The following is a 15195-nucleotide window of genomic DNA, read 5'->3' on the forward strand; positions in this document are numbered from 1 at the left end:
TCCCCTTATGGTTTAAAATTACAGAAGAAGAAAAACTACAAGTACATATTTCTCAAAGGTTAGAGATTAGGCAAAGCTCATAGACAAAATAATTGACTTGGAATTAGGGACAGCTCATAGGGAACTTCCCGCCAGTATTAGCAGGACACTGTTAAGGGAAGAGCGACACCTACCGCACCTAACTATACTGCAGTTGACCCAGAAGGCTTCAAACCCAAGCATGACCTATGCAAGTTTTAATCAGTTACAAAAATAAAATTAAAAGTGGCCAACTAGAATCTTCTCTGGAAAAAAACACAATATTCTTACATTTAAAAATAACTTACATCCAGATGCAATAGTGCCTGCCTGTAATCCCAGCGACTGAGGAGGCTAAGGCAGGAAGATTGCAAATTTGAGGCCAGCCCAGGCAATTCAGCAAGACCCAGCAATTTAGTGAGAATGTGTCTCAAAACAAAAAATAAAAAGGGCTGAGAATGTAGGTCAGTGGTTTTATCACCCCTAGGTTCAATCATTGCTACCACAAAAAAGTGGGGGCAGGGGTGATGTCATGAAAATAGAAGGGAAACCATCAGGGTAGACGAAGGGAAGCCGAGGGACAGAGAGGGGAGAGCAAGGGGAATTATTAGGAGGTAAAATTGACCAAATTATGTAGTATACGTATCTGAATGTGCCACAATGAAACCCCACTATTCTGTATAATATGTGCCAAAAATTTTTAAAATGTTTTTATATTCAAATACAATACATACTAATTATTGAAATTTAAAGAAAACAAAGATCCTCCATTAATATCCTTATCAACACTTAACACTTAGAGTCACTGCCACAACCTTTATCATTTTTCCCATCATTCTTCTCGTCCTCATTCTCCATCTTTGCACATTGTTTAAAAAGTCAATTAAAACATACTCAGGAGGCTGAGGCAGGAGGATGGTGAGTTCAAAACCAACCTCAGCAACAGTGAGGCACTAAGCAACTCAGCAAGACCCTGTCTCTAAATAAAATACAATAAAGGCTGAGGATGTGGCTCAGTGATTGAGCGCCCCTGAATTCAATCCCCAGTACCAAAAAAAAAAAAAAAAAGGCAAAACCCCTGATGCTGATGAGGGATAATGATTGCTAAGAGTTTAGTATTATTCCACACAATTTTGTGATACCAGAAATGCATATCATCAGAAATAATAATAAGACAGTACTGCTTTGTTGCTATTTTTCAGCCAGAAACCACCAGGGCCAGAAACACAGGTGTAGTCCAGGAAGTTGGGTTTACTCCTCTTTGTGGTGAGGGGAAAAGTACACCACAAAGAACTGTGGGCTATAAGTTGGAGGATATGAAAGAGAACTTATTATGGAACTCAGGCTTACGGTATGTGGTTTGAAGAAAGCAGGGCATTGCTTGGCCTGGATGACATCAGGACACAGGGCAATTCTATGACTAGGTATCTGAATAAATCTCATCTAGAATTTAAGCTAACACAAATGGCATTGCTTCTTTACCATTAGCCTAGATAGGTGGATGCTTGATCATTTTTGTTGTTTGGCCAATATTCTTGTTTGTGCCTGTGTCTGTGATCAGACATGATCATGGAGTGGTTTCATTTTCATCTTAATCTATTATTTTTTAAACTTTATTGTATTATGTTAATACCTTTATTTCTATTTATTTATTTTATGTGGTACTGAGGATCAAACTTAGTGTCTCACATGTGCCAGGTAAGCACTCCACCACTGAGTTACACCTTTAGCTCCTTGGTCTGTTATTGACACTGAGTATCCTTATCTAGTGTTGATGTTCTGTGATGTCAGTCAAGTCCAATGGAACACTAACTAAATGACTTTGAGCAAGTAACTTCTCCTCTAAGCCTCAATTTCTCTGACTGAAAAGTGTAGTTAATTATGCCAGTCTTTCTAAGGTTTAGTGTTTATAGTGTTTAGCCCAATGCTTGTGCCATATTTAACAAGTTATAGTATTTTAGGACATCATCATCATCATTAGTACTATTACTATTTAAGGCAACTATTAAAATTTAGGGCATTTATGCTTGGAAAGGGATGTTATATCTCCCAGGGACACTTTCATTCTTTCACTCTGAAAAAAAATGAGCAGGAAAGACCTACCTGTGAACAACCAGACATAAAGAAAGAAAAGAAGAATCTAGGCTGGAGTTCAGAACTCAAAAGAGAGAGAGGAATATTTAACTGTATAAGGGATCACCACAAAATCACCTGTTGCAGAGGATCCCAGAGGCTGTGACGTGGCACTGTAAAACCAACAGAGCTGGAGCTATGTGGACTCCTGTAGGAATACTCAGCTGATGTCACCTTTCAGCAGGGCCCCAATTCTTTCCATTATCCACAGTAAGCCAGCTCAGAAATGGCCATATTCATTAATTTAATAAATATCTATTTATTATTATTTATTTATAAATATTATTATTAGATACTCAATACTTACTATCTACCATATGTCAGGCACTGTTCTAGGTACTGTTGATATATCAGTGAACAACTTTCCTTAAAGAATTGGAGCTTATCTATCAAGCACGCTTACTTGTGTCTCAGCTTACGTGGTGAATGAATGCCAAGTCCCCTTTTCTTGGGTATGCAGGGAGAATTCAGATGAATCCATGTGAGGCAGTTAAAAGCCCATACTTGACAGACATGCAATGTACTTGTGAAGGCCTGAGCTTTCACCGTGAGTTAGTTCTCTGCCTCAACCTCCCTGACTACACAGGTCCAATCAGCCTCCTCAAACTCTTCAGGGAGTCCTTGGTGTTTTAAAAATGAGCTTGGTGTTTTAAAAATCAGCTATGATAAAACAGACATGGAAATAACTATCATCAAGGTAGAAATTTATTCTTACAGATCCCTAGAAGTAGGAGGTATAGCATTCAAGGGGGCCACAAGGGGAAGCACCAGAATCAGTCGGGAAGCTCGGGGAGCAGAAGAAAACCTGGGCTAGAGCCTTTACTGTGGGAAGGGATAGGAGAGGCAGGATAAGCAAGTTTAGGATTGGCTAGATTGAATAATTCCAGTTGGCTGTAGGGCGTAGGGGCTGTCTCTAGTTGTCTGTACCTGGCCCTGGAGTGATAGAGCAGGGGGATAAAAATCCAGCACTGAAAAGCCCTGAGAGATCTCAATAAAGGAGATAGTTGGGGTAGGGGCTCTGGATTGACTGGTGTACATATAAAATTTCATCTGCAGGCAAGTCCTTTGTCCGATGGAGGGGATGTGTCTCCAGAGTCAGCAAGCCCCCAAATAACAAAGCATCAAAAAATACCAAACATAGCTGAGCACTGTCACAAATGCCAGTAATTCCAGCTTCTCCTGGGCTGAAGCAGGAGGAGAATCACAAGTTCAAGGCCAGCCTAAACAACATAGTGAGAGTTTGTCTCAAAATTTTTTTAAAAAAGGGCTGGGGATATAGTTGAGTGATAGAGCAACCCTGGTTTCAATCCCCAGTACTGCTGAAAATATGTGTATGTGTGTGTTTTATATATATATCATATCAATTTATACTATATATACACACATTATATATATATATATATATATATATATATATATATATATTAAAAATAACTGGAAATCACTGTGGCCAGATGTGGTGGTGCACACCCATAATACCAGTGACCAGACAAGAGGATCACAAGTTCACCACCAACCTCAGCAATTTAGTGAGACCCTCTCTCAAAATAAAAAAATATAATAATAATAATAATAATAATAATAATAATAATAATAGACTGGGGATGCAGCTCAGTGATAAAGTACCCCCGTGGTCAATCCCAGTACCAAAACAAAAACAAACTTATCAGAATGCCATTAAACCCATTTTTAAAAAATACAGAAGATAAAAAGGCATAATGAATATACCTGAGGTGAACCTCAGTCCCGGGAGGATTTTATTCCCTATTTCTTCAACTCAAAGGACCTGTTTGAACCCAAGAGGGAAATGTTGGTCCTAGGATACAGTGGCATTTGCCGACTCCTGCTCCCACTCCAGGGGAAGGCGGGGAAAGACTTAGCTTGCAGTTTATAACTGCCACTTCCTAGAGCCCGTGAGATGGTGCCAGCCAGGACATAAATGAGGTCTGAGACTCATCTGTAGGCCTAAACCCTAGGCTCAGTCGGTTTAGGGAAAACGCTAGGCCCAGGGCTGGGAGCCCTGGTTTTCACTTATTTCTTCCCAGGGTCTGGAGCAGCCCTCTAAGTCTGATCCCTTATCTTGACTCTTGCAAACATCTCTGCCTCCACCTAATATCCCCAGGGAGTTGAATCATTCTCTGTTGCTTTCCCTCTCAAATCCCAATCAGGACCTGATATTTCACATCAATCCTTTGGACTTGCTATTTACAACTTGCTGTGTTACAGAGAAGCCCCACTAGAGAGAACCAGAAAATTACAGAAAGATTTCTTTGTTGCTTTTATTGTTTGTTTTCCTCAAGCTGATGAAATCTGTTCCCAGTCAACCAAGAATAATCATCTGTGGCCATTTCTGGCCCCCCTCTGATGGGGCAGAGTAGCCAGGAGAGTCAGAGCCCAGTGGGTACTAAAAGAAGCCCTTTCATGACATTATCAAGGCCACTAGTCAACTTGCAGGACAGCTGGGGAAAGGGAAGGAGCTGAGGAAAGGAAGGAGCTGGGAATTCCTAGGAAAGACAGTGGCTCTGCTTCCTGTTGATATCAGGGCTAGTGGTACACCAGAACTGCCTTGGTATGTAAGAGCCAATAATGAGCATCTCTTTCTAGCTCTTACATTGGCAGCAGACCACTGGTTAGAGGTGGCAAGCTGAGAATCAAATTTATGGACCCATAACAAGAGTAAAAAGCAGAGAAATTTGAGATTGAAGGTCTTAAGTGGGCAATCTAGGGAGGTAACACAAACACAAGACTCCCCCAACAGCTGCTGTAATATACAAATCCAGCAGGCCCCTGACTGCCAGAATCCTAACAATCCTCCCTGCAGGGACATAGGGGGGAAGACCTTGGTTTGCCCAACCCTGCACCCTCCTTCCATGCCCTTGTCCATGGTCTTCTCCCTTCCACACCCCCAATCCAAAGATGATGCAATTGGCCATATTTCTTCCAAAGTTGGTTTTGCATTCCTATGCTAACCCTCATTCTTGGGGCTTGAATTTTCTACCAACTAAGATGGGGTTCCCTTCCATTTATACCTGTTTAGCCTTCCTCATTTTTCTTACATTCATCATGCCACAGTTCTCCAACCACAGCCACAGTTCAAGGACCACAGGGCCCAAATCCACTGTGATCTAGCTCCTCCTCTCCTTAAAAAAAAAAAAAAAAAAAAAAAAAAAAACTCTTCTTCACCCTCACCCCATAGATTCCTGTACCCTTGGAAATCTCTTCTCCTGCAAAGGGAAACCAACCCATAACCTCAAACAAATAGGGCTGCAGGAGGATTAACCAAATAGCATGGTGCCTCCCTCCACTCCCATACAAGGACCATCAGATCACAAAGGTCAGAGACATCTGAAGTTTACAGAACTCACAGATCTGCCTAAAACCTACACACTGGCTAAGATCTGGCCAGAGATGACCCAGGACAAGCTGTCTGTGAGGAAGTGGCCCTCTTTCCACTGCATGGGAATCACAGTGGTTGCATCTGTCATGGTTATCACATGGTTAAGTCATATGATTATGGCTTAATAAGTCATTGTTTACAATAACAGGATCTACTGGTACAGACAGTGCTTTATTTTTTATATATTTTCTCATTTAATCCTTGCAGCAACCTTGAGGTAGGTATTATTATCCCCACTTTACAGATGAATAAACCAAGGTCCCTAGGTTAGATTACATATCAAAGATCATATTATTAGTGGCAATACCACTGAAAACTCCAAACCCAAGGGGACTCCAGTAGTTCACAGGCTGCTGCCAAGGAAAACAGAGCAGAAAACTGGTAAGGGCAGGATCATTCACTGGAGTTTCAGGGGATCCCTCACCAGGGATGAATGAGGCACATACACAGGCCAAGACCGGGACTGAGCAGAAGAAGCCTAGAGCACGCAGGAGTTGTGAAGCAGGAAGAGGTCTGGGTATTTGGTCAGAGTTGACAGTCTCTTCAAATGTGCACAGAACCCAGCTTCCATGGACAGAATAAACAGGCTTCCAGGAGCAATAAGTCCAGGGACTAGCCACAGGCAGCAGGGCAAGGCCAGGAGGAGCTGCCACAGAGTGGCACCCGCTTGGCTTGGCCCAAGAGTGGTCACTGCAGGCAGTGGTCCTTTAACTTTATTAAGGCCTTGAGAATCTGATGAAATCCATAAAACCTCCCCAGAAAAAAACAGACACACAGTACAGACAACATTTTGCATACAATTTTAGGGAGTCCACAGGCCCCAGGTGGGTGACTCCTGCTTTGTGGCAATGGTATCACCCTGAGTAAAGTCACTGATGCACACCTATCTTTAAGCTGCTCACATGTCCTGTGACTGTTTCCCCTTTTGTCATCCCCTAATATTTAGAATGTTGTTAAGTTCATTTTTACTGGGAGTAAAGGAAAGGGGCTTCAGCCTACACTGCAGCCAGGGAAAGAGTAGCTGTGGCATGGCAGTGGTGGCAGCCAGAAGGCAAAAACAAAGAGAAGGATGGGGTCACATGTACCGCTGCCCTTCCCACCTAGAAGGTCACTTCAGGAGCTTTTCTCTACCCAATTTTACAGAAGGGTTGTAGGGAAGTGGGGAGAAGGGCAGTGTTTAGTTTCCTTTTGGGAAGGAAAGCCATTTCCTGACTGGCTACAGGGTATAAGTTCTGCAGGCAATGACCCATTCCAATCTTCCCTCCTCTACCCCCACCCCTAAAACACCTAAGCATTGGCCCAGTCATTCATGCACACGTGGCCGTGTCTCCTATGAATACCAATGTATTTACACCTACTCTTTCATGGAAGGGAAAATGGGACAGGAAGAATCTCAGGGCAGAGGTTTCATGTTGATGCATGGGGATCATGCACTCCCCACAGAAAATCACTAAACTGGAGAATCAGCAGAACCACCCTGAGGAGTCAGTGCACATTAGCCCTACCCACCTCCATGGCTCTTCCTTCTGGCCAGGCCCACCCAGAGCAGTCACTGCTCTGAGCCCCTCCCCAAACCTAATGGGCTCAAGATAGGAGGTCAGGGTTGAAGGGTTACAAAGGCTCAGAGGTGGGGAGGGGAAGCTGGATTCCCTGCAGAAAGCAGTTCTGATTTTTCATGGGAATCACAAACGAGGCAAAGACCCTTCCCCAAGTCCATCAAGGCCTGGAGAGGGCAGACACTGAAATCTAGGTGATCACTCAGATTCAAAGAACACTGGGAGGCCAGGCCCAGTGACCCTGGTCTCAGTGATCACTTTGTTTCAGTGGTCATTCATGCACTAGTGGTCACCTGCCTGGCTCTAGATGGATGTTTCATCACATGTGGCTAGAGGAGCCCCAGTTAGCCGAACGTGGGCTGGGCTCGGGCAAGGATCAAGCAGGAAGGGTGGAGGGAAGCCACCAAAGCCACTGCCCCTCTTGGCCAGGGCCAGAGGCAGCCGTTCATCTTCAGGAGAAGGAGAGGGAGGGTCTTGGCTGTAGCTTGTGGTCCCAGATGGTGGGGCCCCCAGGTCCAAGCCCACCTTGTCTCTAGCCAGAAGTTCCCTCTGTCGCCGTCGTTGCTGATGCCGACCAATCAGGAGGAGAGTCAGGGATGCTGCAAGAACCCCCAGGAAGAAGCCAACCAGTCCAGCCCCCACTGTGCGGGCCCGGCTTGCAGGGGCTTGTTGGCTGCCCCATACCAAACTGTAAGCCGCAACCACACGGGCTGCCCCACCCTCCTGACATTCACAGGCATAAGCACCCATAGCCCCTGGGGTCACCACCACCTCTAGCCCATCCCGCCGGGGGGTGAGTGCAGTCACTCCACTGGGCTGGTGCCACACACAGGATGCCCATGCCGAGCTGGGGGAACATGGCAAGACCACATGTGCAGCTGTAGCCACGGGAACTTCAAACACTACGGGGTGTTCTGCAGAGAGACAGCACAGGCACAAAGGTGATGAAGCTATAGTCTGGGGGTACAGGAGAGAGAAATGTGGGTTGATATCAGACATGAGATGGGGACAAAGCTGAAAAGGGGATGCCCAAAAAGGGTAAGGCCCTGGGACACTGGCTGCCATGTCTTCCAGGATCCAAATTTTAAAGTAGGATAAAATGGACAACTTTTAAAAATCCTTTTTAGCCACTCCACCCACAGTTTTCATAAACCATACAGACCTCCAGGCTCTTTGGGACACAAAGAAGAAACATCCGCCGACTCTATGTCTTGGACCAACCTAAAGAGAGGAGAATACTTGTTAAATCCATTGGCAGCATTATTTTCTACCCTCCTCAGTACCACAGAACATTCACACACAGATTACATTTCTATCATCAAATAAATCACCCCTAGAATTAGTTAACATTCTCCTTATTGCCTAAATTTTCCCCAATACCTCATATTCCTCATGATATCTGCCATATTAAATTCTACATATATTTCTAGAAGCCCGTGGTCTGCTAGAAAGGTGTTTTGTGGGTGAGCTTTAAAACAAATGAGAATATTTGATCTCCAACACAATACCAACAACAAAAATGCCAGGCACAGAGGTGCATATCTGTAATCTCAGCGACTCTGGAGGCTGCAGTAGGAGAATCACAAGTTCAAGTCCAGCCTTAGCAACTGTCTTAAAACAAAAAAATAAAAAAAGGTGGGGATATAACTCTGTGGTGGAGCACCCCTGGATTCATCTCCTAGTACTGCAAAAAGAAAAAAGAAATAATAATCTTCTAAAAAATGGACCTGATTGTCCACAACCACAAGATTTTCGGGAGACACACACACACACACACACACACACACACACACACAAACTAGAGTTGTTGTTGTTTTTTTCTCTTTTTCTGTTTAGAAAAACAGCAAATTTCTTTTCTGTAAATGCTAATCAAAATCCTGTGAGGATGAGATGACTTTTAATTTCATAAAGAAGCTTGTCTATGGAGGAACTCACTTTCTCCAACAGCTATTAATATATATTGGCCCTGATGTTTCAAACAACACAATCTGGTATTTCCAGGATGTGGGTGGACAGTGATGGCAAGATGGACCACTCACTGCTGAGCTCTATGGCATCACTCTCAGAGGTATGGATACCAATGAGATCTCTACTAAGGCTATCAGTGAAGGCCAGGTAAAAAGTCTGAACACCTGAAAGCCTAGACTAGAGGCAGACTCCATTTGAGTGTGAATTCCTTCAGTATAAATTAAAATCCCTGAAATAAGCTCCAAGAGTGGTATGAATGAACGCAAATTTCCAGGGTAAAACAAGGCTGGCTGTTGAGTCTAATAGTAAGTGGGAAATACGGGAAGACCATATGTACAGCTGTAACCACAGGATTTGTAATATTGTGGTTCTACAGAATATCAGAGTTCTATAATATGCTATTGTTCCATTCACACTTGAGGTTCTTTTGGGTGAAGTGATAAAGGGCAGAATGTTCAAAAGTATCAAATTAGGACACTGGCATATACACACACCCCATGCTCCTTCTCTTACACCCTTCAAACTCACATATCCCAAAGAGAACCTTTGAGGCTCAAATACAAAGGACACCTAAGGCCAGTGAAATTCTTATTTTATAAACATTACAACAAGAAAGGAAAGAATAAACCATTTTCTTTTCTCTAGACATTTAAAGTTTTCCCAAAAGAAACTAAAAGACCAGGTCACAGTTCTTGATTGAAAATGCAAAGCTGCCAGGCCTGGTGGTACATGCCTGTAATCCTAGCAACTCGGGAAGCTGAGGAAGGAGGATCCCAAGTTCAAAGGCAGCCTGAGAAACTTAGCAAGGCCCTAAGCAACTTAGTGAGACCCTGTCTCAAAATAAAAAATGAAAAAGGGGTGGGGATATGGATAAGTGATTAAGCACCTCTGGGTTCAATCCATCATACTAAGGAAAAAGAAAGCAAAGCAGGACAATCCTGCCCTCCTAGAATTACTTTATGTCCTCAACTGGCAAAATGTCAAGTCTGATTAAGAGATGGTACAAGATTTTACACTTATAATTAAAAATGAATATCAGAAAAACAAAATTAAATTTTATGAATACACTGACTATATGTCAGTTATCATTTAAAGTTTCATGATCTTTTGACATTTGTAATTAATCCGTTTACTTCTAAAGGATTTGTAATATTGTGGTTCTACAGAATATCAGAGTTCTATAATATGCTATTGTTCCATTCACACTTGAGGTTCTGGGATACACAAATAGACTGTAAATTAACGAGGCTTCAAGCAGAGAAATCTCAAGGTTAGAAAAATGCATGCTCCAAACAATTGACCAAAAATACCCCATTGATATCTCAATTAAAGATTTAAAAACACTTAAAAAACATATAAACCAGGGTTTGGGCTGTAGTTCAAATGGCAGAGTGCTTGCCTAGCATGCGTGAGGCACTAGGTTCGATCCTCAGCACCACATAGAAATAAATAAAATAAAGGCATTCTGTCCATCTACAACTGCAAAAAAAAAAAAAAAAAAATATATATATATATATATATATATATATATATATATATATATATATATGCCAATATCAATTTTGATAGACATTACTTAAATTCCAACTTAGGTTATTTTTGAAGTGTATTTAGCTGGGGAAATTAAAACATTGAATTGACTAGGTATTTAATGACACTTAAGAAATTAAATTTTTGGTATGATAATGGTGATATCCATTATATAATATAATGATTATCTTTTTAAAAGAATCTTTCTAGGTTAGAGATACATGAAGAAAGATTTATAGATGAAGTGCCAGGATGCCTAAGGTTTGCTTCAAAACAACAAGTAGAAAGTGAGGGTGTTGATTAAAGCAAGATTGACTAGGAGTTGATGTTTTTGAAGCGGAGGGATAAATACATGGAAACTCATTATATTAGTCTCTACTTTTGAATATGTTTGAAAATTCCTACAAAAAAGTAAAAATATTTTAAAGAGAGTCCTTATCTGGTAGAGATCTACGTTGAAATATTTAGGATGAACACAAACAATGTCAGGGATTTTCTTCCAAAATATGATGTGTATTTTTAAGTTAATTGCTAAATGGCAAGTGGACGATAGGAGCACAACATGAGCAAGAGAAGATCAATCAGGAGGTTATTAGAGCAGTCCAGTTAAGAAGTAATGAGCTTACACCAGGGTGGTAGCAGCAGAGGTGAAGGGGAGAAGGTGGACCTAGGATAGGTTTGGGGGCTAAAATTAATACAAATTGCAATATAATGCAGGTAAGGTCTGGCTTGAAAACCTGGAAGAAAGAGGGTCAGTTAATCAAGATAAGGACCAGAGAAGGAGCATGTGAGGGAAAAAGGAAAACAACAGTACAATCTCAGACTTGTTAAGTGTGAGTTGCTTATGAAGAATCCAAGGGGGAACATCAGGTAGGCAGCTGGATAGGGAGTGTGTCTCAGCTAGAGACACATTTGTGGTCAGCAGTAGCACTCAGATGGCACTGATATAACCTAGAGAGAGTGTTGAAGTGTAAAGAGAAGGGGTCCAGGACTTAGCCCTGAGGAATATCAATACTCAGCAGCTAGACGAGAAAGGAATCAATAGGGTGGCAGGAGAACACAGAGTCATAGAAGGCAAGAGAAGAGAGAATTTCAAGGAAGGAGGGAGTGGGAGACTGTGAAAACACCTCTGAGAGCCCCTATAAGATGAAAACTAAGAAGCATCTACCAGAGATGGATTCAGTCCCACTGTCTGACATGGAGTGTCATTGACTGTCATTTGACTAACATAGACTCAGTGCCACTATCAGCACAGGTCTAGCATAGCACAGAAGCAAAGACATTGATGAGACAGCACCAGATGAACAGACAGATGAATCAATATGGGCTGACAGATGGACACAAAAGTGATACAGACACTAACAGAAGAGAAATACACAGAGCGACAGGGTAGCATTAGCAGACTGAGAAACAAACAGACATATGAATGGGACAGAGTTCTGAGACAAGAGACAAGAGACCAGTCCAGCTACACTTACCCTCGGTGCTCCCCAGCATGGACCACACACGCATCTAGCCGGAAACTCCAGGCACAGACAGGGTCCTGGGCCAGGATGCACTCTGAGCAGCTCTGGAGACGGTCACAATTGGTTGTGTTCACTTGTATTACCTCAGTACTGGAGCCAATCAGGAGCCAACCCTACAGAAAGGGAATAGGAAGGGGAATGTTGAATCTCCCAGATCTCAGGGTCACATAACGGGCTCTAGACTCAGATGTCTCTCCACCAGACTCGCCAAAAATCTACAACTCACATGGTACAATTTCATGTTCTCAATGGGCTGAGGCTCTGGGAACAAGGCCAGATCTTCAAGGACACTGAGCTGGGCTCCAATACGCACTGCTCGGTGGAGGTGTCCATCCTCTGGGAGGCAGCAAGGATCAAGAATAATGGCATAACTGTCTCTGTGCATGGGGTTCTGATGCCCGTATGTATTAGGGGACCCTTGGTGGGATGGGAGTATGTAACACGCTTGACTGTTCAATGTACCTGTCCCCAGGTAGAGCACATCATACTCTTTCCCTGAGAGGCTGGCCACCCTGTGGGCCACGACTCTAAGATAGGCTGTATCCGTAGTGACCAGCAGAGGGTGGACGTCAGCTGGAGACACTGGCCTATCCATGAGTGGGTGGTCTCGGATGAAGGTGAGCACGCGGTCAGGAAGGGAGAGTGATGAGTCAAACTGCTGGAACTTCATGTTGTTGGTGATGCACTAGAGGAAACACAGGGCTTAGGGCGCCTCTTGCTCTTTAATTCAGGCCTGTGATGAAGATCTGCCCCCTCCCCCTCACCTCTCCAGGTCTGGGTTGGGGCACATCATTGTCCATGACAGGCTGTCCCCTACTGCAGTCATGCTTTAGCTCTCTGAAGGGGCCATCCAGCACTGTCCGAATGTCTTGTGGTCGGAAGGCACAGACAGCAGAGATTGCAGCCCCTTCCCTGAAAGAGTCACAGGTTGGAACCAAATATCTGGGGAGAGCTGAGGGACAGCAACTCATCCCTGTAGAAAGAAAAGACCTCCTCTCTTGGAGGAAATATGTGGGGAGCCACACAGCCAGTGGGGGAGAGTCCACCCCTCTGAGAGGACAGCACTGACACTGCACCAACCTCACAAATCTCCCACCCTGTAACTCTCCTTCTCACCACTGGAAGGAAAAGATGCCATAAAAGATAGGGGTCCCTGCTCCAGGCTCAGGTCGAAGCACAGCCATGTCCTGCAGGACACTGGAGGCCCGGCCATGCTCTGGCCCAGGACACAGTAGGTCAGCTTTCAGAAATGTTGTCCACCTCTGCTGGAGGGTCTTCCGGCCCCCAAGGTCTCCCTGGAGTGACAAGCACATGGTAAATTCTCTTTAGAAGACTAATACTGGGCAAGAAGTGTGAAGATCAACCCAAGTTTCCTCCCTGACTTCAGGGTAGCCACAGACAGATGGGGAGACACAAAAATGCAAGGACAGACAGAGGAACTGTGAGGACAATGAGATACAAAGATGGATGAGGTCACAATTATAATGACAGAGATGAAGTCAATTGTGTACAGTGTATAAAGTGTTACCTTGTTTAGCCTTCAGATTAACCCTTATAGGTCAACACTGTTATTATCCTCACTCTACAGATGAGTGTCAAAGATGATAAAGGTCCTACCCAGGGTCACAGAGGCAGTAAGTGGTAAAGCAGAATTGAACCCAAGTCTGTGTGCTACCAGTTCATGCCTTTAACCTCTACACATGTCCACCTCCTATGTCACAAGGATAATTGTGGAGGTGAAAGAGGCAGGGACCCTCCCCCACACTCCTCAAGCTCCCAAGGGAAAAAAAAAATCAAGGCAGAGAAAAACATGAGACAGAGGAGTGATGCAAAGGCCCTGAGAGAAAAAGACAGGAAGAAGAGAGCAGGAGACACCAAACAGACAGCTGGGATGGGGGTCTCACCGCACACACACGGGCCACCCGTGGGACCTTAATGCGCTCGTATGAGTCAAATGCTCGGGTAGTCTCAGTAAAGAAGAAGTAGATTTCGTCGTCTCCATCTTCATCCCCCCATTCGGCTGGGCTCAAGGCCACTGCTGCGACAAAGGCGGGGGCTGGGGAGACCAGTGGCCTCAGATCCTCACAGACACAGCTAGGATCACCCAATCTCCACCCAGTCTGTGCCCCAGGGCTCCCCTTCCCCTCTCCCCACCGTTAAGCCAGGATGGCAAGGTCTCTGTGCGAATCCAGTCCTCAGCACGACCCACAGCCCGAGAGATAATTGGCTCTGTCCCCAGGTAGTTTTTCACGGTGGCAGCATAGAGGACGCCCCCTGCAGGGCGACAGGGAGGAGACAAGGCATCAAAGACTTACTGAGGGAAGCAAAAGTGGTCACAGGCAGAGCAGGGAATAAAGCTGGGCAGCAACTTTCAGAACTGAGCGCCCACTAAGTGCCAGACACCACTGAGTACATCACAGGAATCCCCTGATCACCAGTAAACATAGAAATAAACCTCTTGGGACAGTAAGGAAACCAGGGTTAAGAGAAACTGCTGGAGTGTCCACTAGCACAAAGCGAGAATGAAGGCCTCTCCTGTGGAAACCAGGTTTGTTTGGGCAGTTTTGTGCTTTTACAATATGCTAACTAACTACACTGTGACTCTCCAGGAGGGGCATTGTCTTGGTAGCACATTCCAGTCTTACGTCAGTTCTCCACCATGGTCAAGTCTAAGGAAACTAGTATTCTTTCTGAACATTGGTGGGTGTGTACTGCCCTAGATCGGGTTACAAATATAGGTTATACTAGATTTGCTAGGGGACTTGATAAAAATGCAGGTCCCTGGACCCAGCATTCTCATTCAAAGTTGGAGGCAGGGGTGCATCCCAAAAACCTGCATTTCAAAAACAAGCAATCAATTATTCTGATGCAAGTGATTCAGGCCTCCTTTGAGAACACTAGCCCAGAAGACCAATGGAGGTTTTACAAACAGCTGGAGAAGCAACAGAGGAATGGGGTCCTCCTTCCTGCACAGAAGAAGGGCAGAGGCATCACACAAATGGTGGGTATGGAAGAAGAGAGAAATCCAAGACACTCTGGGACAGGAGGGAGGTGCAGCTCTGTGCAC

The 15195-nt window shown here is 44.2% G+C and overlaps 1 protein-coding gene across 4 annotated transcripts in view; it reads right to left on the bottom strand.

The window, feature by feature from the left end:
* Window positions 1-3747: 3747 nt before the first annotated feature.
* The window catches only part of SEMA4F (ssemaphorin 4F), a gene marked incomplete at its 5' end in the record, with an annotated part of 28304 nt that continues 16856 nt past the window's right edge, over window positions 3748-15195 (bottom strand). For 3 of the 4 annotated variants that reach the window (XM_081265220.1, XM_081265219.1, XM_081265222.1), the window contains 9 exons: window positions 3748-8018; window positions 8267-8325; window positions 12081-12241; window positions 12355-12464; window positions 12591-12813; window positions 12893-13040; window positions 13245-13423; window positions 14033-14184; window positions 14283-14402. In XM_081265220.1, coding sequence (XP_081121346.1) covers window positions 7408-8018; window positions 8267-8325; window positions 12081-12241; window positions 12355-12464; window positions 12591-12813; window positions 12893-13040; window positions 13245-13423; window positions 14033-14184; window positions 14283-14402 — 1763 coding nt within the window. In that variant the 3' untranslated portion in view covers window positions 3748-7407. The remainder of the gene's footprint in view (window positions 8019-8266; window positions 8326-12080; window positions 12242-12354; window positions 12465-12590; window positions 12814-12892; window positions 13041-13244; window positions 13424-14032; window positions 14185-14282; window positions 14403-15195) is intronic. The other variant, XM_081265221.1, reaches the window with a different exon arrangement.

The sequence above is a fragment of the Spermophilus citellus genome, assembly GCF_964194105.1.
Source record: "Spermophilus citellus genome assembly, chromosome: 13".
In the NCBI taxonomy this organism is placed as follows: Eukaryota; Metazoa; Chordata; class Mammalia; order Rodentia; family Sciuridae; genus Spermophilus; species Spermophilus citellus.